The sequence below is a fragment of the Balaenoptera ricei genome, chromosome 2 (genome assembly GCF_028023285.1).
Source record: "Balaenoptera ricei isolate mBalRic1 chromosome 2, mBalRic1.hap2, whole genome shotgun sequence".
NCBI classification, from domain to species: Eukaryota; Metazoa; Chordata; class Mammalia; order Artiodactyla; family Balaenopteridae; genus Balaenoptera; species Balaenoptera ricei.
The window spans coordinates 69200251-69223741 of record NC_082640.1 but is presented as its reverse complement, the minus strand read 5'-3'; the positions used below and the strand labels follow the sequence as shown (position 1 = coordinate 69223741).

Here is a 23491-nt window from a genome sequence, read left to right as displayed (position 1 = left end):
AACCTTCTTAGAAAAGGGTGGTCAGGCACACCTGATGGTGGTTAGGGCCAATCAACTCCATAAGCTAGAAGAACAGTACTTTGATAGCTCAAATAATTTGTGCACGTAATAATAATAATTTCTCTACATTTCAGTGAGGTTCCTTTTGAGAATTTAAGTCACGCTCAGCTGAGGTTAGGAAAGAAATAGTAAAACAACAATATTTATTGAGTGCTTATTCTGGACTCTGATTATGGATCTCAGTCCCCCATCCCCCATCTTTCAATTACAGGTGAAAGAGGAGTAGAATGTCTGGGAGGTGGTACTTACTGGGAGTAAGGGAAGGTAGACAGTCATAATAGTTTTCTATTGCCCTCTGACCAGATACCACAAGCTTAGTGGCTTAAAACAATACACATTTGTTACCTTACAGCAATAATTTTGTAGTTCAGAAGTACGAAAGGGGCTAAAATCAAGGTGTGGGCAGGGCTGCATTCCTTCCTGGAGGCTCTAGGGGAGAATCTGTTTTCTCACTCTTTCCAGCTTCTAGAAGCCACCCACAAAGGAATGAACAGGGAAAGGCCGGGGCCCCCTTCCTCCATCTTTAAAGGCAGCAATGTGGCATCTCTGTGCCTGTCTTCTGTAGTCACATCTGCTGTAACTCTCTACTCTTCTGCCTCCCTCTCCCACTTTTAAGGACTTTTGTGAGGACACTGGGTCCAGCCCAATAATCCATGAGAACCTCCTTATTTTAAGGTCAGCTGATTAGCAACCTTAATTCCATCTGCAACTTTATTTCCCCTTTGCCATGTAACTTAGCATATTCACAGTTTCTGGGGATTAGAACGTGGACATCTTTGGATGGCCACTATTATGTCTGACACAACAGTTGAAAATGAAAGTGGGAAAAGAAATCAACTATATTCCAATAAAAATTAATTTAAAACAATAGAAGTGGGAAAAGAGGCAAAGGGCCTCTGTCCCTTCTGGAGTTCTCTGCTCACTCTTGGACAGTCGTCTTCTCTCTTGCTTGACGTAACCATATTTGTCACAAGAGCTAAAGATGTAGTAGTTGAACTACATAATAATTTGTAGGTTTATGTTATCTTGGACAAGAAACAAGGCACTTGCCCTGAATTTCCTTATCTATAATGGGACAAGGTTGAAGTAGATGGTTTCTCAAAACTCCTCTGGTGTTTTTAGTCTCACCTTTGATATATCCATGTCTTTGTAGATTATATTCCAAATTATATTCCAAAGTGTATTATATTCCACTGGGCATGTCTGCTGAACTCCCCAAGGCCACAACATCCTTCTTGACAGTTTCCTGGTTAAGTCACTGTTGTATTTAATATATGCTGCCAGCATCAATGAGGTCTTTCACCCAGGAATCAACACATGTATTTTGTGGATGTACAAAACATAAGAATAAATCTGACTTTTAAAAAAATTGACTCCTAACTTCTGCTCTGCTGATAGTAATGTGCCTTGCATTGTATCTTGCTCATGTGGAATGATCTGTTGCTTGTGACAGAATTTGTTGTTGCTGTTCCAAGCTTTGGAAGTGCACATAGCTTGTGACATTAAAATATCTTCTGTTTACACAGCACTTTACAGTTTACAAAATGTTTTTCTATTTGTTGCTTCATATGATCCTCTATAACAATGTCCTGAGATTAACATACAGTTCTTTAAAATGGGTGTACTTGTAGGGTTAACTGAGTAACCAGTTTTATCATAATCCTGCATAATCATAATTGGGTCTTCGTTGCTGCGCGTGGGCTTTCTCTAGTTGCAGTGAGTGGGGGCTCCTCTTCATTGTGGTGCGCGGGCTTCATTGCGGTGGCTTCTCTTGTTGCGGAGCACGGGCTCTAGGCCCGCGGGCTTCAGTAGGTGTGGCATGTGGGCGCAGTAGTTGTGGCTCATGGGCTCTAGAGTGCAGGCTCAGTAGTTGTGGCACACGGGCTTAGTTGCTCCGCAGCATGTGGGATCTTCCTGGACCAGGGCTCAAACCCATGTCCCCTGCATTGGCAGGTGGATTTATATGCATACTTGATCAGGGTAATAGAGGTACTAAGTAATTTGTTGGAAAATTGACCTCGAGTAATTGATTGAAACACGGACTTACTCACTCACATGCTGCATATGTGGCAACAGAGTGATCAGACATCCTTTATATTTTAAATTGGACATCATTTTAATGAGCCATCTCACACTGCCTTTTATCTTTACTTCTGAAAGGAAATGCGTTCATAGAATGCGTTCACAGAATGATTAATGCACTTTTCTTAATCATACTTTATTCTCTAGGCATTTTCCTGCCTTCTTAGAGTCTTGATATATAAGTTATTCACAATACATCTTCCTAAACACTTATCTGAGTATAGATAGAATTATATATAGGCAAAATCCCAAGAGTTACAATATTGCAACCACACATCAAGATGGCATTCTTTATAGCTATGTATATTAACTTTCATATGTGGACGAGGTCCCAAAATTATTTTAGAAATTAATAATTTTTCAAAAATAATTCAAACAGCCCACGTATCCTTCTGCCTTTTTAGTTCTTAAGTTCATCTGCATAAAGCAAGAGGGAGACTTTTAGATGAATTGTAAACTCATTTAATTTCCAGACATTGTCTAGTGTTTAAACACTAACATCAAAGCAAAGAGCCAATTATCAGAGTTCATTTGATCTGAAGCCCTGTTGCCTGAATTGCTATAGTTTTCCTTATGCTGACAAGGAAATCTGTGTCACGTCTCGAAGATGTAGTATTTAAAATCACTTTATCTATAGCAGTTTAACTTGAAACATGTGTTTGGGCTCACTAACCACAAGGAGGCATTGAAGCATCTATTCAAAATGTGAAAAGCAATTTTATTTTTTTAAAAGTTACACCTACAGTTGCTGAATTTCATATAAGCAGTTATACTGCTTGTGAGTATGCATGCCTTTTAAGTTCATGTTTTGGTCCACGTTCATTTTTTATTTTAACCCCTGCAATAGCAGAAAGTGTTGCCGCTGCTGTTGCCATTGTGGAAGATTTGGGGACAGTAGTAAATCCATGTGTGTTTTCCTTCTGCTGTTCCAATGGACATGAAGGAAAACGGTGGAGCTTTCATTAGTACTGACAAAGTAACTGCATTAACCTTTATTGTCCTTTAAGGTTAAAAGATCTTTTGACTGTGTGAACAGAAGCATATTTCTTTAGTATTTAGAATTACTTAAATACATATTCGCAACAGCAAGAGTTTTATCTGAAATCTGTGTGTCAGTTGAGAGTGATTCCAGGACACATCTTCAAAATGCCACATAAGAAGCATAGGACAACCCTCAGAATGGGAGAAAATATTCGCAAACGAAGCAACTGACAAAGGATTAATCCCAATATACAAGCAGCTCATGTAGCTCAATATCAAAAAAACAAACAACCCAATCCAAAAATGGGCAGAAGACCTAAACAGACATTTCTTGAAAGAAGATATACAGATTGCCAACAAACACATGAAAGGATGCGCAACATCACTAATCATTAGAAAAATGCAAATCAAAACTACAATGGGGCTTCCCTGGTGGCGCAGTGGTTGAGAATCTGCCTGCTAATGCAGGAGACATGGGTTCGAGCCCTGGTCTGGGAAGATTCCACATGCCGCGGAGCAACTGGGCCCGTGAGCCACAACTACTGAGCCTGCGCGTCTGGAGCCTGTGCTCCGCAACAACAGAGGCCGCGATAGTGAGAGGCCCGCGCACTGCGATGAAGAGTGGCCCCCTGCTTGCCACAACTGGAGAAAGCCCTCGCGCAGAAACAAAGACCCAACACAGCCATAAATAAATAAATAAATTTATATAAAAAAAAAAAAACTACCATGAGGTATCACCTCACACCAGTCAGAATGGCCATCATCAAAAAATCTACAAACAATAAATGCTGGAGAGGGTGTGGAGAAAAGGGAACCCTCCTGCACATTCTTGGTGGGAATGTAAATTGATACAGGCACTATGGAGAACAGTATGGAGGTTCCTTAAAAAACTAAAAATAGAACTACCATATGATCCAGCAATCCCACTACTGGGCGTATACCCTGAGAAAACCATAATTCAAAGGAGTCATGTACCACAGTGTTCATTGCAGCACTATTTACAATAGACAGGACATGGAAGCAACCTAAGTGTCCATCGACAGATGAATGGATAAAGAAGATGTGGCACATATATACAATGGAATATTACTCAGCCATAAAAAGAAACAAAATTGAGTTATTTGTAGTGAGGTGGATGAACCTAGAGTCTGTCATACAGAGTGAAGTAAGTCAGAAAGAGAAAAACAAATACTGTATGCTAACACATATATATGGAATCTAAAAAAAAAAAAAGGTTCTGAAGAACCTAGGGGCAGGACAGGAATAAAGACGCAGACGTAGAGAATGGACTTGAGGACACAGGGAGGGGGAAGGGTAAGCTGGGATGAAGTGAGAGTGTGGCATGGACATATATACACTACCAAATGTAAAACAGATAGCTAGTGGGAAGCAGCCGCATAGCACAGGGAGACCAGCTCTGCTTTGTGACCACCTAGAGGGGTGGGATAGGGAGGGTGGGAGGGAGATGCAAGAGGGAAGGGGATATGGGGCTTTATGTATACGTATAGCTGATTCACTTGGTTATATAGCAGCAACTAACACCACAATGTAAAGCAATTATACTCCAATAAAGATGTTAAAAAAATAAAAAAATAAAAAATAAAAGGCAAAAAAAAAAAGCCAATATAGTTTTTAAACCTGAGCATAACTTTCTTACGTGCTCTTTTGAACATTCATGTTAAAATTTCTGAAACTTTTCCCGTGTTTCTATAATCCTGATTCCCAGAAGCTTTGCTGATATTGAAAACTATGAACCTCTCTGTTGCAGAATATGCTGCTCAGCATATCTTCCAGAATTAATGCTTAATCCCCTGAAAAGCAAGGACCTCATTCTTAGGAGTTGGATTGTTTCTGCGAGATGCTTCGGAGACAATTCTTTCCTGGAAATGTGGACCATGACACTATGAAATCCTAGTGTGCCATTTTGCCATGTTGACTTGCTCTTTCTGGGTTTTGACATCTGGTTTGCCTTTTAGGATATTGCCAGCCTGTGCGACAAAATATTGACGACTTCAACACGCAGCAGAACATGCAGCTGGGGAGGCTGTGTGACATCTTAGGTACAGTAAATACTTTTACACAAATGGCTCTTTGGAATGTTTATCAGTGGATGTTGATTAAATGTTCATTTTTTGCTTCTCTGTCTGTACAAGGAAAAGGCTTGGACTTCTAATCTTCTTGCAGGGCAATTGAATGTTTTGTTTCAAAGAACAGATTTATAGTGAAGTCAATTGAATAAACAAATGACATTTTAACCAATTTACTTGGGTAGTTTTCTAATTCTCTTTGCTGCAGGTTTGAATAAGGATTTATCTCCTATAGCCCCAACTCTTCTTCATTTACTGAATCTGGCAGTGAATGAAGTCAACATTATATATTTGTGTCAATATTGTCTATTACATTATCTGAGGAATGAGTGGAAGGTATCAGAAATGAAAAGCATTGTGTTTTCATTATAAGAATAAGAGGGAAATGAAGGTAGATTTTTAAAAGAAGGTTTTATTTAAATATATATAATCTAATTATGAGAAAATAGGAAGTGCCTAGTGGAAGGAATTATTAGAAATACAGACCTTGAGTGATAGACACATCTTTGTAAAAGCCAAGTTCTAATACTGGTTTGGTCAGTTCTAAATCAGACACCAACCAGGGGCCAGGAAGGAAGGATACAAGAACTCTAGGCTTTGGTTGACACTGTTTGAGGTGAGATTTAAAGAATAAATGTTTCAACGCCTAAGTAATAATATTGAATCAGTGTGGGAAGTCCCGGCCAGAAATTCAGGGTTAAACGAAAACTAGCATTTTTTAGTTACCAAATAAGAACTTCTTTGTTTTGTTAAAATATAATTGCTTTGGCCCTTATTTAAGCAAAACAAGGAAGAATTTTAAATGATCAATGATCAGCTTAGCTGGCTCCCTGGAATGACATACTTTACGTGATTCATATATATTTCAGCATCATTATTCTTTTATAAATGCCATTTGGTAACAAAAATACATCAGTACTAGAAATTTACAGTGTCCTAAAATAATAATAGGGTAATTGCTTTAATCTATTATCTAGGCACTAATGTTGTTTTTCGACCTTACCAAAAAAAAAAATTTAATGACTTAAGATTGATTTGTTAGTGCTGAGCTATTTCAACTAAAAACCTGACTGGGTGGAAACCAATGAAGTGCAGCAGAGGGCAGACTTTGCTCTAATTTATTTGATTAATTTTTTTCTTTAGCTTTTTATATACCTTTCTATATATAGTCCAAACCATCACCAAAGAATTTCCTTACAAAGGATTCTTATTAGTAATGAGAAGACTTAAGAGTATTAGGCTTCTATTTTAAATAATTCAATAATTCAGTCTATGTCTATCTGCAATGGAAAATTTTGCTAAGATGAACATTTCTGAGAGATTATGAACCAAATGCCTTTTCTTGGTAACTATCTTCATGATAACAATGCAATCCTAAAACCTCTTCAAGAGAAGTAATAAAAGTGTAGAAGTAAGTGAGAAAATAGAAAAAGTACTTGCTTGTGAAGTAAAAATATGAAGAAACTAGGAAAATTAGTGATAATTTTATGGAAGAATAAATGATTATCTTTCTTTAAATTCTGTTAATTCCTAGTAAAGGGTGTTGATTTTTCTGCTTATTCAGGGGAAACAGAGGTAATCTGACCACATTAAGACTTGTTGTTTGGATATTGGCTGTGAAGTCAGGGTATCAGGTGGAGAGACCTCAACAGCTTGTATCTTCAATTCCTAGATGAGTTAAGCAAGAGGGTGACTGATATTGACTACTGACTAACAGTCAAAACAATATTCATCTTCTTCTTAATTCCTTTCCAAAATCACCTGTCAATTAATTTTGAACATTTGTTGATTCACAATCAAACCACCCTAATACTGGATATTACTGTTAGTGATTATAGTATTCCTTTGCCAGAAATGAACGGGAAAGGTAAAATTAGCAACATGATTTGTTATCATTTATAACCCAGAAATTTCTTCCCAAGAAAAATATAGTTTTCTTCTGCTATGGAGACTTTATTAAGTTACTTTTGTTGTTTGCTTTTTGTGTCCTTTTTTTATACTTAAAAAAAAATACTAGTTTGGTTTTAAAGACCACTAGTTTAGTAAGACACTAGTCTCTTCTTGAAAACACAAGATTTCGGGCAACTAATTTGATCATTCAGCAGTTGGATACAAGTTATTTAACTACTGTCTGCTCAGTTAATTTATTTTGAGGTTCATGTGACAATGTGGTTTCAACATTAAATAGGAGCCACTTAAATATTTACATTTATGGAGCACCTACTCTGGGCCCAGCTCTGGGCCAGTTCAGAAGACATTGCTTCTAGCCACAAGATGCTCTTCTCCAGAACAGATTTCTCCTGCATGCCGTGGATCTCACTAATTGTGTAAGACTTTCCAGTTCCCGAACCTCTCCATTCTCCCAGATCCCTTTGGTCAGCTCACAAGTATTTACTGAGTGGCTCCTGCATACTCGACATTGTACCAGGGCATGGGGGATTATATGAAAAGTATACACCTTGCCTTTAAAGAGTTTGGACAGACAAGATTGAAAGATTTGGAACAACAGGATGGAACAGCAGGGGACACTACTTCGTCGTGTAAAATCTTGAGGCACTAGTTAAAAGGAGCACAAGTGTGGAGGGCGGGGTGTGGAACCACTGTTAGCTAGCTGGCCTAGTCAGGGTGGGCTGTGGAGCAGATTGGTGCATCTGTACTGTCTGCTGAGCACCTACTATGTGCCAGATACTGCACCAGGTGCTTTATATATATTCTTTCATTTCATACTCTCCAAAACTCTGTGCCCCGGGTGACTTTATTCCCCATTTTACAGATGAAGAAAGCAATGCTTAGAAAGGTTAAATAATATGCCCAGGCTCCTAGACAGCTGAGCAAGCATTTAATCAGCCTAGGCTCTGTATACTCTACCAAACTGAACAGAGGAGTCTTAGAATCTCTTCTCAGCCCTACTTGACCAAGGAAACATTTTACAGTGCTCCCTCCTCCAACCTTCCCTGGGCACCTGGTCTGCATGTGTCTTGTGTCCACCACCCTCCACCATGTTTTACAGCTGCTTATACATGTGAAATGGTCGTTCCTCACAGGCAGCATCTCAGTTGCTTTGATTCTGGTATCTCCTTTCATGTCTAGCCAAGTGCTTTGTCCCTACTGATCAGTCAGTTATTTTACAAATGAATGAGTGACCCCACTGGCTGCTGATTTCCTGTACATACTCCCTAAAATATTTTGCAGCCTGGAGTGGGTAATCTCTTCTCACTATTCCATTCGGATGGGGTATTTAATTAGGATTTCTTTCTATGCACATAATAAGAAGCACATCTTAAGAAGGAGAACAGTTAAATTAAGATAGTGTTTCCTTTAAACCAAGAATCACTAGATGTCCTATTTAAGTAATATACTCCTCTTTGGGAATGGAGAAAGGAAAAGGTTGCTTTCCTGAAATAATCATTGCTATGGTCATAATCAGACCATTTATTTGGACAGAACATTCCCTGAATTGGCCTTGCCAAGTCCAGGCAGCATAAGAAATTGCAATTTCATCAGCTTTCGAAAGTTAATAGTTCTGTTTTATAATTTACTAAAGTTAATGGGATAAATTTTTAAATCAGTATGCAAATCCCATTGATATTAATAGGAGTTCTGGGGCTAAATCCCTACGTATTATTTGAAAGTACACTTCCATGGTACCTCACAGCCCTCCTTCTGAAGGAATCATTGTGTCCATTTTTTTGGTGGTGGTGTTATTTATCTTTTCTTTAGAGAAATGCTAAAGTACAAAAAAGCCACTTAAATTGCTAAGATCTGTACAAAACCAATCTAAATTAACTTGAATGTGGCTTTTGGATACGCTTTTTATTTTAAACTGTGCAACATCAACCTAATGCCAGAGTTCGTAATGTCTTTTACCTTTATACCAGTAATTAACATTGTGCCTGTTATTTTTAGATGCCAACGTGAGCGTCATCTACATCTGCTCCCATCGAATGAATGACGAGTTGCTGCTGTATTACAATAAAATCCTGAGTCTACAGGCAGCTGTCAAATCAGGGAAACTTGAGGACAGAAGTGACCTGCAGGACAGGTTCAAAATTATCACCCCTGAAGCTATAAACATCTTCACTGTGAGTTTGTCTTCTAATTACTACGGCTTCAGGGATGCAGTAAAATTAAATTGGAAATTTTATAACTTGCAACGCTCTGGTACACATCAGTGAAATATTATTGCAAGTTTAACAGCTTTACTGATTAGACTACAGATCGGACGATAGGAAATAAATATCCCAGTTTAACTTGCAGACTTAGCTGAGCTACTGCTGCCCGGTTTCTCTGTAGCTGAAGCCTAATTGTAGTTATTGGGTTGTACCATCAAGTAGGTGAATTTATAACATCTACGGTTGCTTTTTCTTAATTTTGTGTGGAGAACACCGAGGCAGAGAAAGGCTGGGCCTGCCTGTGGTCACAAAGCTAGTTAGGGACAGAATCTAGACCAGGGTCCCTGTTTTCTGATTTCCACACTGGTATTCCTTGTTATTCCATGGGGTTTTTTTCCCTCAGGGGAATTTGGTCTTATTTACCATATCACATGGTTCATAATGAACAAGGTTCAGATTTTTTTTAACTTTTCAGAACTGATTTTTAATGAATGGAATGAATTCTGAGTTGAATCTCATCCCTAGAGAAGAACTTCTGGGAAATTCATAGAGCCATGGGGCACGTTCTAGAATAAGGTAGTGCAAGAGATGGCTTGAAATGAATTTCTCTATATTTTAACAAGAATTTAAACTTTCCATGGTAAACAATCAACATTTTAATACCTAATGGAGGACTTCCCTGGTGGTGCAGTGGTTAAGAATCCACCTGCCAATGCAGAGGGCACGGGTTCAATCCCTGGTCTGGGAAGATCCCACATGCCGTGGAGCAAGTAAGCCTGTGCACCACAACTACTGAGCCTGCACTCTAGAGCCCGCAAGCCACAACTACTGAGCCCATGTGCCACAACTACTGAAGTCCATGTGCCTAGAGCCCGTGCTCCACAACAAGAGAAGCCACCACAATGAGAAGCCCGCGCACCGCAACGAAGAGTAGCCCCTGCTTGACGCAGCTAGAGAAAGCCTGCATGCAACAATGAAGACCCGAAGCAGCCAAAAATAAATAAATAAATAAATAAATAAATAAATAAATAAATAAACAAACAAATAACCTAATGGACTATGCACTTTTGAGGAGACTTTTTAATATAATCTAAAGGTTTGACTTTGCTGGTGAAGATAGCTCTCTTCATTCATAAGTGGGATGCACCAAAGTCAACTCTCTATCTATTGTCAAAGAAACTGATTGCATGGTTCATGTAGGAAGTATCTATGTGTTGAGTTACTACCCATTAACACTTCAGATGCACCATGATTTGACCAAAGGAAAAAAAATCCTGCCAGGGCTGGGGAGGGATGCTACAGCATTTCTACTTTGCTGGTACACTCAGTGAATTTTGCTCTCTTCTACCAAAATGAAGATTTTATTTTTTCATAACTAGGTACCTCGATGTTCCCATAAAATCTCTCTGCCTAGTTCTGTTTCACTGGCACCACTTGGCTATGGAAGAGGAAACAAGTGCCGGATCAGGACAAGCAAAAGAAAAGACAGGAGACAGGGCTTCCCTAGTGTCACAGTGGTTAAGAATCCACCTGCCAATGCAGGGGACATGGGTTCGAGCCCTGGTCCAGGAAGATCCACATGCCATGGAGCAACTAAGCCCGTGCGCCACAACTACTGAGCCTGCACTCTAGAGCCTGAGAGCCACAACTACTGAAGCCCATGTGTTACTACTACTGAAGCCCGTGCGCCTAGAGCCCATGCTCCGCAACAAGAGAAGCCACCGCAATGAGAAGCCCGCGCACCACAACGAAGAGTAGCCCCCGCTAGATGCAACTAGAGAAAGACCACGCGCAGCAACGAAGACCCAACATAGCCATAAATTAATTAATTAATTAAATCTTAAAAAAAAAAGAAAGGAGACAAATCATCACCACTTACTTATAATCTTAGAAACTCCCCAATATCCTCCACCAATGCAAGGCTTGCTTTGGTGCTTCCTAGCTATTCCCTGGCCTCAGTGTCAGAGTTACTGTGGATATTGGGAAGCAAGGAACTATCATTAGCGTGTGGTTAATTTCCTGATTTTCTCCAGCCAGAAACTGGAGCTAATGCCTGGTAGCTGCTAATAAGCAGTTTCTGCATATCTGAAATGCCAATATACATTGAAGAGGCATGGAATGGGGAAGGGGCACTAGATTTGGGAAAAGGAAAGTGAGTAAACAGCCAACATTTATCAAATGCTTAGCATACATTTTCTCATTTGATACTTAGAACACAGCAGCAAGACGGAAATTATCAATTTCCTTCTTTGGCTAAGGAAACCAACACTCATCTTCTAATCCCAAGTTACTAGTGGGGCCAGAGTATGAACCCAAATCTGTCTGACCCCAGAACCCTATCCTGATTTGGAATGACAGCCTTGCTCCTGATGACCTTGTGGCCTTGGGCAAGCCCCTTTACCTCTCTGGTCCTCTGTTATTCATCTGTAAAATGAGGTGATGGATTAGATCATTTCAAAGTCCTTTCCAGCTCTGCAGTCCTATTACCTGAGAAATGAATCCTCACTGTCCACTCTTCACCTTCTAAGAGGAGATAGGCAGTTGGTACTAACAGATGCACCGGGTTACATTCATAGTGTAGGTTTGCATCTCTGTGAATAGAAACAATTAGGAAATATTTTTAAGTACTTAATACTTCTCATAGTTTAAGTTTAAATTATTTGAGTAATTAATCACTCATAGGCAATCACCTCTCTAAAATACAAAAATTAAACTCTTACTTTCAAATCATTTCCTGCTCGTGTTTAGTTATGGCTTTATTTCTTTTTAATGGGTTTGAGAGATTGCATCAGTGCTGACTTTCATTCAAATGCATGGCTTTGAGGAGATTTTTTAAAAGTGTGCCAAAAATCTGTTCGTACATCTCTCCAAGTTACTCTACAATGTTTGAATTTGTAATGGTGAAAATGCTGTTATAAAGTCATCATGTCTATTTTTGAAAATTTTAATGTTTATGAAGACATCCTAAGCAACTACCTTTTGTCTCAGGTGAAAAAAAAATTAGTGGTGATAAATTAAATGTAGCTATAATGTTATGGAATTAGGAACATTTTAGATTTTTGTCATCTGTGTTAATCCACAGCCTGGATCTGATGATACTGATTTTCTCTAAATGGTCACACAAGACCTGCGGTCAGTAATGTGTCCTCTGCCATCACTTACATTCAAATCTTTATTAAACACACGTTGAACACAATACTGTGGTACCATCTTGCCTGAAGAATAAGGCATGCCCAGAGATGACATGATAGAGTTGGGTAGAATACTTGCCAAGAGAGATAAACAACCCTAAGCAGACAGAAATCCATTCTGGCCGGAAATGTGCAACTTTAACATTAGGTTCTATTGCTGCATCTACCAGCCCCTCATCACACTTCATAAAACTACCAGACCTCACTACTCAATCTGCAAAATGGGAGAAATCATGGCAGCTATGGCATGAGAACTGTGCTAATACTGAATTTGAATCCTGCCTCTGCTATTTACCAGCTGTGTGACTATGGGCAAATCACCTGAGTCTCAGTTTCCTCGTCTCCAAAACAGGGACTGTTAATTGGTACAGTGTTGTATGGATCAAATGAAAGAGTACTTAACATGAGAGGACTGCCCCCTTTGAAACATTCTTCTAGGTACCCTGAAAAGCCTACCACATACTTTGTGACTCAAGTCACCAGTTCTACAAGACACTTCATTTTTGCACATTTCCTCATTGGAATAATTTGTAGGGAAAGGAAAGGAGTGAAATAAACAAGGAGGATAAACAGTGATCAATTAGATGGGAAACACAAACTGACGAGTTGCTGTCACCAGCCATTGTCTAATGGAACACCGGATTTCCTAGAGCTGCATTCTCAGAAGCAGGTTTTTGAAAATGGATTTAAATTATGTAGAAAAGGCATACTGCATAGACCTAAAGAGCTTAGAATATAACACTTGCTCTGAAGGAAGGGTTCAACAGGGTAAATCATAAAATCCTCTTCTCAGAGGAGGTTTTTATTTTGTCTTTTGGTGGGGGGGAGGCAGAATATACATAACATAAAATTTATCATTTAAATCATTTTAAGTGTAGAGTTCAATGAAATTAAGTACATTCACATTGTTGTGCAATCATCATATCATCCATTTTCAAAACTTTTTCAACATCCCAAGCAGAAACTCTGTACTCATTAAACAGTACGTCCAGAAGAGCTTTGGTTTTAAAGGGAACGTTGTATCACAGCTGGAAGGACCCTAGAGATTTCTAGTTCAACCCCTCATTTGAATGTGGGGAACCAAGGCTCAGAAAGAGTCTTCTAAATCAGCTTGCAAGTTACAAATTCAGACAGGACTAAAATCCAGGGGCTCTCCTCAGTTGCTTTCTCTTATACTCAGCAGTCATACCCTCCAACAGTCTGCAAACTGGTGCAGCAGAAACTCCCCAAAATAGTGGCTCGGAATTTCTCCACACTTCAATGCCATGTTGAGTAGACAATTTTGACTAGAACCAGGAGAGAAGGTGCTAGTCTACAAAATCCCTGGAACTCCATTAAGACTCTCACGTCTTGCATTATATTATTTGCATGACATTTTAATGACTTTATTTTTAAAAAGTTTTCTCCATAATAATATTGATAATTACTACCATTGATCGAATATCCACTCAATGCCATGCATTATAATAGGTGTTAAACATTTATGATCTTATTTTATCCTTAGAGGAACCCATCAAATGGATCAAATGGGTATTTTTATTCCCTGTCAGAAGATGGAGAAACTTAGTCTCAAGGAGTCTAAGTCATTTGCCCAAGTTCAGGTTGTTTATAACGGATAGAGCTGGATTCAAAGACAGAACCATTTGACTCCTAAGCCCCGGCACTTTCTCATGTGCCATGATGCCCTCTTCTCTAGAGGAAATGAGCACAATTTTGGATTCCCATATTCCAGCCTAGGCTATGGCCAACCTCACCTGCTAAAATCCTACCCATCCTTCAAAACTTACCTCAACCCCGACCTCTTTCATAACAATAACACAAGCTCACATTCATTAAGTGCTTATATCCAAGGTGCTATTATAAGTGCTTTACATGCATTATCTCATTTAATACTCATAGCATCCTTATGAGATGGGTACTACTGTTATACGCATTTTACAGATGAGGAAACTGAGGCCCAAGAAGAATGAGTAATTTGCCTTTTCAGCTTTCCCCACTAGCATGTGGCCTCTGCCTCCCTCCTCCCTGCCTCCAAGGCCCTCTGTAGCTCTTTATGGCCCTTCTCTGCCTTGTATTAGTTATGCATTAATGGTACTCATCTGTGTCCCTACTCCTTGAGCGCAGAGACATGCTTGTATTAGTTTTGGTGTGTGTTGACCATCTGGCTCCATCCTCTGCCCCTTATTAGACATGCTGGAATTATTTATTTAATTGAATGAGACAGTCGCATGTATTGCTGAGCTGGGTCTAAGTAGTCAAAAATAAAAAGTTTTCCATTGGAAAAGAAATTTGAGTCTTGCTGAAATTCTCAAATATTTTCCATTCATGAATCCTTTCTGGAGTGTTGGCTAAGAACCATGATAATCATCATAACAATACATAGTCTCTGAAATGGAATTTGTGGTAGAACTTTGGGAAGAGAGTATCAAGTCAAGTGCCTTTTTCCTACTGAATCATTTAAAGGGTTGCCAGAATAGGAGTCCTGCACAGTGAAGAATACTATGGGGTTTTTTCCTTCATTTTTTTGTATTGATTTTCCAGACGCTTTAGTGTTAAACCATGCCAGAAGTGTTGCAGAGATGAATCACTATTATCCAAAGGCCACCAGCCTCTTTTCCTTCTGACAGAAGGATAATTCCACGTGGATCAAATAAATACAGATGCATAGTAATTAGTTCTATTCCCAGCGAGCCTATTTCCAACACACTAAAGATGTGAGCGATTATGGACCCTCACCCCAACAGCTTTTATCAATTTAAACTGCTAAACAACGGGATAGTTCATAACCCAGCCTGTTATTAATAATGCATTTATTGTGCGTAACATTATAAATTAGGTGTGTAGACCAGAAAAAGAATACCTTTTAACAAGAATAATATGATCTCCCCCCAGAAGCAGCATATGTGCCTGGCCACTCACCTGATGTACAGTCCCAAGGCAATCAAAAGAATAAAAAATCTCATCCAAGGAAAAGAAGCCTACATTGTCAGCGGGCTCCTCCACAGAGATGATTTAGCTGTGGCGGATATGTTAGACATACCCATCCTGGGCCCAGAGCCTGAACTAGCTCATTTCTATAGTACCAAGTCTGGAAGTAAACGGGTGTTTGAAAGCGCCAATGTGCCAGTCCCTCCTGGAATATATGACGTCTATAGTCACCAGCAGGTATGCAGGGTGGACAGGTGAGGCTCTGTTTAAATATTTCACATTCTCTCGACCTTGTGGGAACTTTAGGTCTTCTGGTGTCAGCCCTACCCAATGAAGAATATTGTGGAATACCTGTTGAGTTGATGGGATCTACTTTAGGCCTTCATGTTTCAAAGTGGCTTCCTAGGGGCCTTACAGAAATTGTTGTAATTCCCAAAGTATTTATTCATTTGGATTAAGGAACTGAAGGCCCTATTCATATATTAATCTGCTATCAATATTTATTGCCTTAACATGCATTAGTTCATCATCATATTAGTTAGCAGGACCCTAAGAAATGTGAGAGTCAATTCTGGCTAAAAGGAGCAGGTTTGGAAAGCTCCAGGGAGTGAGCCCTTTCTGCCGAGTCATGTTGCAAAGGGCACGTGGCAGAGGGCTGCAGATATCTGTGGCTCTGTTAAAAAAAAAAATTCTAGCTCCTCAGGAAGTGGCCATATAGGAAGGAAGGGGGGAAATCCCAGAAAGGGGAAGTAAAATGGCTCTAGGAGGAAAACTATCTGCTTCTGGGTTTTGCCTTGGTCCGAGTCTATGGCTATGCATTCTTCCAGCAGATAGTTAGGGCCCTAACTATTTGGAGAACTGTTATATAATATTAGTCACTACAAAAGTAGCCACTAGAGAACTAGAAATTAGCCACTTTGAGTTAGCTCTGGCAGGTGTTCTCCCATTTAACTGCTATTTTTTTTCACAATAAAGAAAATAAAAGACAAAGGGCTGTTAACATTTCCTAACCTCTGTTTCAATACATCTCTTACCATTACTCTGAGCCAATCACAAGTGGTTCTGGGCACCCACTTCTAGGGAAACTAAAGAACTGTACACAATGAGGATGTTTGTAAGGGACAATATTTAGGGATCACGCTTCTTCTCTCAGTTGCCTGATCCTGATGCTCTGCACCTCATAGCCGCTGAGCCCCAAAATCAAGCTTTTCAACAAATCATACTTTTCAGAGACTAATTTGAAAATTTAGCTTGTTAAATTGCCCCAAAAGTGTTTCAGTCTTGCTAGATAGAGTGTTCTTGGGCAATACATGGGCTCATGAAGGAAGTTCCTCTTAAAGATGGCAGTGTCTAGAAAAGGCACAGGCAATCTTAATAGGATTAAAAGAGAGGGGCTCCTCCTAACCTGGCATGTCCCTTGCATTGTCATTAACCGCCACTGGAATTTGAAGGTAACAGAGTGGATTGCTTAACTCTGCTTCCCTGTAGAATACTAGGCTGATAGACTTACTACAAGTGAAATGCATTTTTAAATGATACAATTTCATACATGTATATTAAACAATCTTCAAAGCCTTAAACTGTATGTGCAATATTTATACTGAGTGAGTCTTGCTTTTGTCCCCATTGATGAGAACTCAGGCAGTCTTTGCTATGAAATATTTTAGAACTTTATATGTTAATTGTGGTTAAAGATGCAGGAACATTTAATGCAGTAAAGCCTCCCCCTAATACTGATATTCAGAAGTAGGATAAAAACCTCTCCTCATAGACAAATTGGATTTGAAGGGTGTCATTTCACCTATGGCATGTGCAAATTGTATCACAATAAACTAAGTTATAACTGAGGTCCATGCTATCTGTTTGGAAAATGTATGTCTAAGGTCAACAAGAATTGAAGTACTCCACTGAGATTTTTCCACATAGTGCCTATCTGAACATGTCAGCGTTTTGAATTTGCAGATGGTAATGAATCAATAACACTGACTTTTTACCGATGTGCATCATAAACTTAAAGCTGGTGAAAGAAAGCTGTGATTATCTTAATTTAGGTTAATAAATATTCCTGGCTATCAGTTGGATTTTAGCAGTAGACATTTTTCTACTTCTGCCCTACACCAGTATAAAATGTATGGCAATTAAAAAATATATTACATCTTTTGAACAGAGAGATTCAAATAGAAAATGATAAATGTTTGGCAATAGCATAAAGTCATTGGTTTATGATTAAGTAATTTATTTATTTATTTAAAAAATCCAACTTGAGCACAGTGAGCATTTCCTGTTTTGTTCCATAAAGTAACCATGCAAGTTCTCTTTCTGGCATGTGTTCCATATGAAATATTGACAGCTTTGGTTAAATAATCAAAAATGGTGATGCTATTTTAAAGCACTGTTCAATTTTCACTTAAAGATAGCACATAATTCTTTCCAGTGGTGCAGTCTTTACAATACTATTGATCCTTTTCATTACTGTACGGGATTCATCAACAGGCACCCATTTATAGGATTCTCAGAAGCAACAAATAATAGGATTTAGAAGAAACAGATAATAATTCTGTTAGTAGTTGAAACTTCCAAATATACAATACATCCAAACATACAATGAAAAAGGCTGTGCCAGAACAACTTTCCTTACATTGGCAAAAGAATTTTATTGGATATTAACAGTCCAAAGACCATTTCTACTTCTGCAATGTATGACCATAATACAACAAATAGAATCTATCTTCTCAACACAACATTAGAGAAAGAAGGGATGTAACCTTGGAAGGCACATTTAAAAAACCTTCCTAGGCTATGCTCATAGCCATATGGTGTGTAGACCAGAGTACTTGTCATTTAAACACCCAAATTATCCACAGACACTACTTGATAATTAGGGAGCTAAGACAATTTCATTTTCACCCTAATTGAATACCCCATGGTTGCATGGAGCTTCCAGGGATCCCAAGTATGCCTGTTTTGGTAACACTTCTACACTGCTGCATAGTGTAAGAGTCCCAGGAAGATTTGCTGGAAAGACACAACTCAAGAGAACAGACTGTGCCTTTAATCAAAATAATTTTAATCTTCCAGCTCCAGATTTCAACAGAACTATAACCTCGAGTTCTTTCACACTCTTTAGTTTTAAAAAAATCCATTTGGTGAACAAAAACTTATCAAAGGTGAAGAGAATAGTGCTCCAGAGGCCTCCTTAAGCACAGACCATGGCCAAGAACAACATGGGGTAGGCTCAGGAGAGAGAAGGCTTAGTATTGTTTTTTCTGTGAAGTATAGACTGGAAAGTCGGATGAGAAGACCAAACAAAAAAATCATTTTGTGATCTAATGAGTTATTTTTCACCAAGGCTCTACTAGAGCAGTATTACTTATAATTAAGTAATCTTGCTATAGACTTTTGTCTGATTCAAACTTATCCCAAATGGCTTGTTGACTGTTTGGAAAGTTGCTTCTCTTGCTCTTCACTTCCTTCTCCACCTCACCCTTCTCCTCCACCTCTCTGCAGGTTGAGATGGGCAGCACAGTGGAGAAGAAATGGGCTTAGGTATTGGACTCAGAGCAGCCTGGGTGGAGTCTGCTCTGCCACTCAGTGCTGTGTGATCATGGGCAAGTTATTTAAATTAGCTGAGTCTCAGTTATTTATACATAAAGCGGAATTAATAATGATGCCTACCTCATAGGTTTTTATGAGTTTTATGTGAAAAAACTCAGGAATTCCCTGGTGGTCCACTGGTTAGGACTCCATGCTCTCACTGCCAAGAGTCCGGGTTCAATCCCTGATCAGGGAACTAAGATCCCACATCCTACAAGACATGTGGTGTGGCCAAAAAAAAAAAAAAAGAGAGAGAGAGAAGGAAAAGAAAACTCATGTAAAGAGCTTAGCCAAAGGCCTAGATCCTACTGAGAGTTCAATGATGTTAGATATTATCATCATTATTATTACTGTGATATTAGAGCTTAAATTTCTATCCCTGAAACATTCATGTGACTGAGCCCAGTTCTTGAGGGAATAGTTTCAAATAAGATGTAGGATAGGTGTGTATTCCAAGAAAGTTGCTTTCATGAGTGCTTCATCTCCTTTATCAGTCTTGTACCTACAATACACATAATACACTTTGTCAACTGACCAGCCAAATGAATGTATTTCACGTACACTAATGAGGAGAAAATTAAATGCTTTATAGACTAGAACATTTAAAAGCTCAGCAAAGCTCCAAACAGTTAAAGTTTTCAAAACTATAACTTTTTACAATCTTGAAACTATAAAAAAAATTGAAGAATAAGTAAACACATAATTCTCTGAAAAAGGAAGAAAACAGTATCAAGATTCAATTACAGATATTCACAGGTTTTTTCCTTTTGCCTTTAAAAGCCAGCAAATGATAATTTCATAATTTCTCATAAATAAGATTATACTTTTAAACATGTCTTTAGTCCCACTGGTGAGTGGTTGCTTCACACCATATACATATATATATACACACATACACGTATCACGTAAAACTTCTTCTAATCTGTCTTAATAACTAGAAGAAAACCGAATGAACAAACTGTTTGAAATAAAGACACATGAGAAGTACCACAACTAAGTTAACACGATAAGAAGGAATCCAGGAAACTAAATGTTGCTGTGTTTTTGGCCCCACAGATCATAGAACAGGTGAGTCAGCTGGTCATTGATCACCTGGAAATCCAACGCTGGCTCTTTAAAATGGACTATGAGTTTGGAGGAAATGGGACTGCATTTTGTGACATTCCTTCCCACCTAAAGTGCTACAAGTGGGTCCTAAAGGAGAGTCACAGATACAGCCGTGAAGACTGGAGCAAGAAATGGGCACAAGTGAGTGTTCGATGGTGACTTAAACCCGAAGTGTCTGTGAACAGATAGGAGATAAAGCAAAAGGCTCAGCTAGAAGATAAGGCACTTTCTTCTAGACTCAGCTACGTTACCTACCAGCAGTGAGACCTTAGGCAAGTTTTTTACTTTCTTTGGCCTTAGTTCTTATCTACAAAGTGAATGAGGTTGATTAGGTTATTTTAAATGTTCCTTCTTGGAGCTTTAAAAGTCCTCAAATTGATTATGATAATTAGGAAGTAATCTTTTTACCATATTCAAATAACATTACAAATCTAATCATTTGCTGTAAGTGGGTCTTGATCATATGCTTCTAACAAGTGTTGTTATTAAGCTAGTTGTATTTTATTATGAGAGAGAAATTCTATTAGTGAATGCTTGTCACCTGGAAGCTAATGTATAATAGCATTCTGTCAGCAGTCATATGTTTTTGAAGACAATTCAAGGAAATGTATGTAACTGCTGGTGCCTGTGAGATGTTGAGAAAATAATACATTCCAGCAAGAAAATCTCCCGGCAAGAACTGAATAGGTAAAAACTCTTAGCATATGAGTGACGTGTATAGATTTTTCCACACATATTGATAGAAGGATGAATTGTACAACTTCTTAGTCTGTTTCAAACTTGCTTAATAATTAATTTTATATGGCCTCATATATGAATTATCCCCACCATTCTAAAAGTTGCGTCATTTTGCATCCAGAGACCTCGACTTGCCTGGCTTCTCTTAATCCCAATCTCTGTTTTGGCTGAGCTACTGGTGAAAGCATAACTGATGAGGAAAATTCAGACGCAAATTCCCTTAACTGATTCCTTCCCCACCGATGTCTGTAGTAGTGGGCTCTGCAGTGATTTGCATCTGCTTTGAGCATCCCACTATACGAGTATATGAGACACAAGTGATAGAAAGGGAGGGGCACACAAGAGAGAACCCCATTATTCTTGTGAAAGTGAAATGATGAATAAATCTAGAGAACAGTCAGAAGAGAGAGTTCCCTTTGATAAATGTTACTTTTCTCCTCATGATCTATTCTGGGCTTTTCTTCCCCCTCCATCAGTAAATGGACTAAATGCAGTACCTGTCATGGCCAGCTTTTTACGTATTATTTAAAGGATACCAAAGTGAATTACTCTTCTAGAAAAAAATAAAACAGGGAAAATGTATTTAATTTTGAGGCCCATAGAGGTTTCTCTTGTGTTCTCCTTGGACTAGATTTTGTTTCATCTTATATAAAAAAAATGTTTAAGCAAAACTGTTGAGATTAAACCATGAAAAGTATGACTTTTTTAATCTAAAAGACTGAAATGTTAGAGTACAAAGTACTTGCTGGTCTCAATATTTCAAACCAATTTTCATAAAATTCTCCTGACACTAGACTATGATAAATTTGAAATGTTTGACTTTAAGTTTTAAAAATATTTAAAATATTAGCATTTGGCTGAATTGCATTTAGAAACCTGAATATATATTATTTAATTTCAAGTATTTTAAACAATACCGTTTTAAATGGTCACCAAATACATTTGGCATTATTGTTAATGTTGTCAAATGTGACACTTTTGAATAATTAATAATCTGTCTAAATCTTTTTTTTTAACTTAACAAGGGAAAAATCATGATTATGAAATCTTTTTACACTCTGAGACCTGTGCTTGGCCAGGGTGTGGTTAGAAGCCAAAAATAAAAATAAAAAATAAAGTAGTTCTGAAGAGCTTTTTTTTTTTTTTTTTGTAGGAGACTTTTGACATTCTTTTGCCTTCAAAGTGAAATCACATTCAGAGTAGAAGTGAAACGCAATCTCCACTGAGTGTAACTATTGAAAATTTAGGATTAGAATTATCCTTTGTTCCAGAAGACCATCATAATGGTGCACATTTAGACATCAAAACATGACTTTATGAGCACAGGCATGTTTTAATGTCCTATTACAGTTTGTAGACCTGTTTCTTTTGATAATGAAGATGTTGTGTCATCAAGCCTAGCCTGGCACATACAAAACATACGCTGGCAGGTTATTAAAAATTTCAGCTTCTTGATGAAAGACTATCCTGCAGGCTAACAGTCCAGAGAAAGACTCCATTCTGGGAGAATTATTAGAAATGAGAATATGACTGTAAGCACTAAACTATGTTAATACTTACAAATAGCATCATTTGCATAGCAGTTTATGACATGATACCATGATTTTTCTCATTGGTATGTTGTAGGCAACAGATTAAAAACAGTGCTGTTTATGGGAGTTTGAACTGTTTTGAGAGGCTCTTGCATCTTATGCAAATATTGGTTTTAGATGTAGGCATGATTCAGTGTAGACTCAAGGATCTAATATAAAGATCATCTTTTTTTCTACCTATCTAATTGAGAATGAGAGTTATTTGGTTGCAGTTGAGACTTGAAACAAAGTCATGGAATCAACAAATGCTAAAACACTGAAGTCACATTTAAAAATCAGTGTTGACATGTAGGTGATTTTAGCAAAAGCAGAATGTTACATGATGGCCACAATGAAAACAGCACAACTCTCATTTTTTTCATGGTGGCTTGGTACCAACCTTCCTCTCTTCATCCTACCAGCTAACAAAACCTACTTCCGCCAACAGGTTCCAGTAAATTCACTCACTTAAGTACTCCATGCTTGTTAAGGTTCAATGAATCTACACATGTGTGCATGCTCCAAAGTCCCCACTCCCCAGTCGGGGGGATTTCATTTAGTAGGAATAAAGGCTTAAGCAAAGACACAGCTGTAGGGGAAAAACCTTGCTGGATACTCTCACCTAAGACAGTGTAGGGAGACCCAGGTAGACATTTGTTGTGGTACTAGTCCTTCTTGTGCCTTTTTCTTTCTTTCTTTTTTTAAAGGGTAGAATTTCCCTCCCTCGCTCCTAGAAGATTGGCTTGGTGGTAGTGAGGCCTGGTGACACTGCTTTAGAAGAGTAGTTGCCAGAATACTGGCCTAGATGTGAGATTTAGCATTTCGTAGACCCATGAATACACTATAAGGTCTTGACATTTCCCCATATTTCTTAATAATAATAATAATAGAATTGTACCATTGCATATTTGATCCATGGCTGGTTGATGTGGAACCCGCAGATACGGAGGGCAACTGTGCAATGCCATTTAATACATGGGACTTGAGGATTCTTGGATTTTGGTATCCATGGGAGTCCTGGCATTTCAGCACTTTATGTG

The 23491-nt window shown here is 38.4% G+C and overlaps 1 protein-coding gene across 7 annotated transcripts in view; it reads left to right on the top strand.

Moving 5' to 3' along the window:
- Positions 1-23491, top strand: part of IQCH (IQ motif containing H) — a 213489-nt gene that overhangs the window by 125016 nt on the left and 64982 nt on the right. For 5 of the 7 annotated variants that reach the window (XM_059912955.1, XM_059912953.1, XM_059912959.1 and 2 more), the window contains 3 exons: positions 5100-5183; positions 9117-9292; positions 20092-20283. In XM_059912955.1, the coding sequence (XP_059768938.1) occupies positions 5100-5183; positions 9117-9292; positions 20092-20283 (452 nt within the window). Of the gene's footprint in view, positions 1-5099; positions 5184-9116; positions 9293-15405; positions 15679-20091; positions 20284-23491 lie in introns of all 7 variants that reach the window. The other 2 variants (XM_059912952.1, XM_059912956.1) reach the window with 2 other exon arrangements.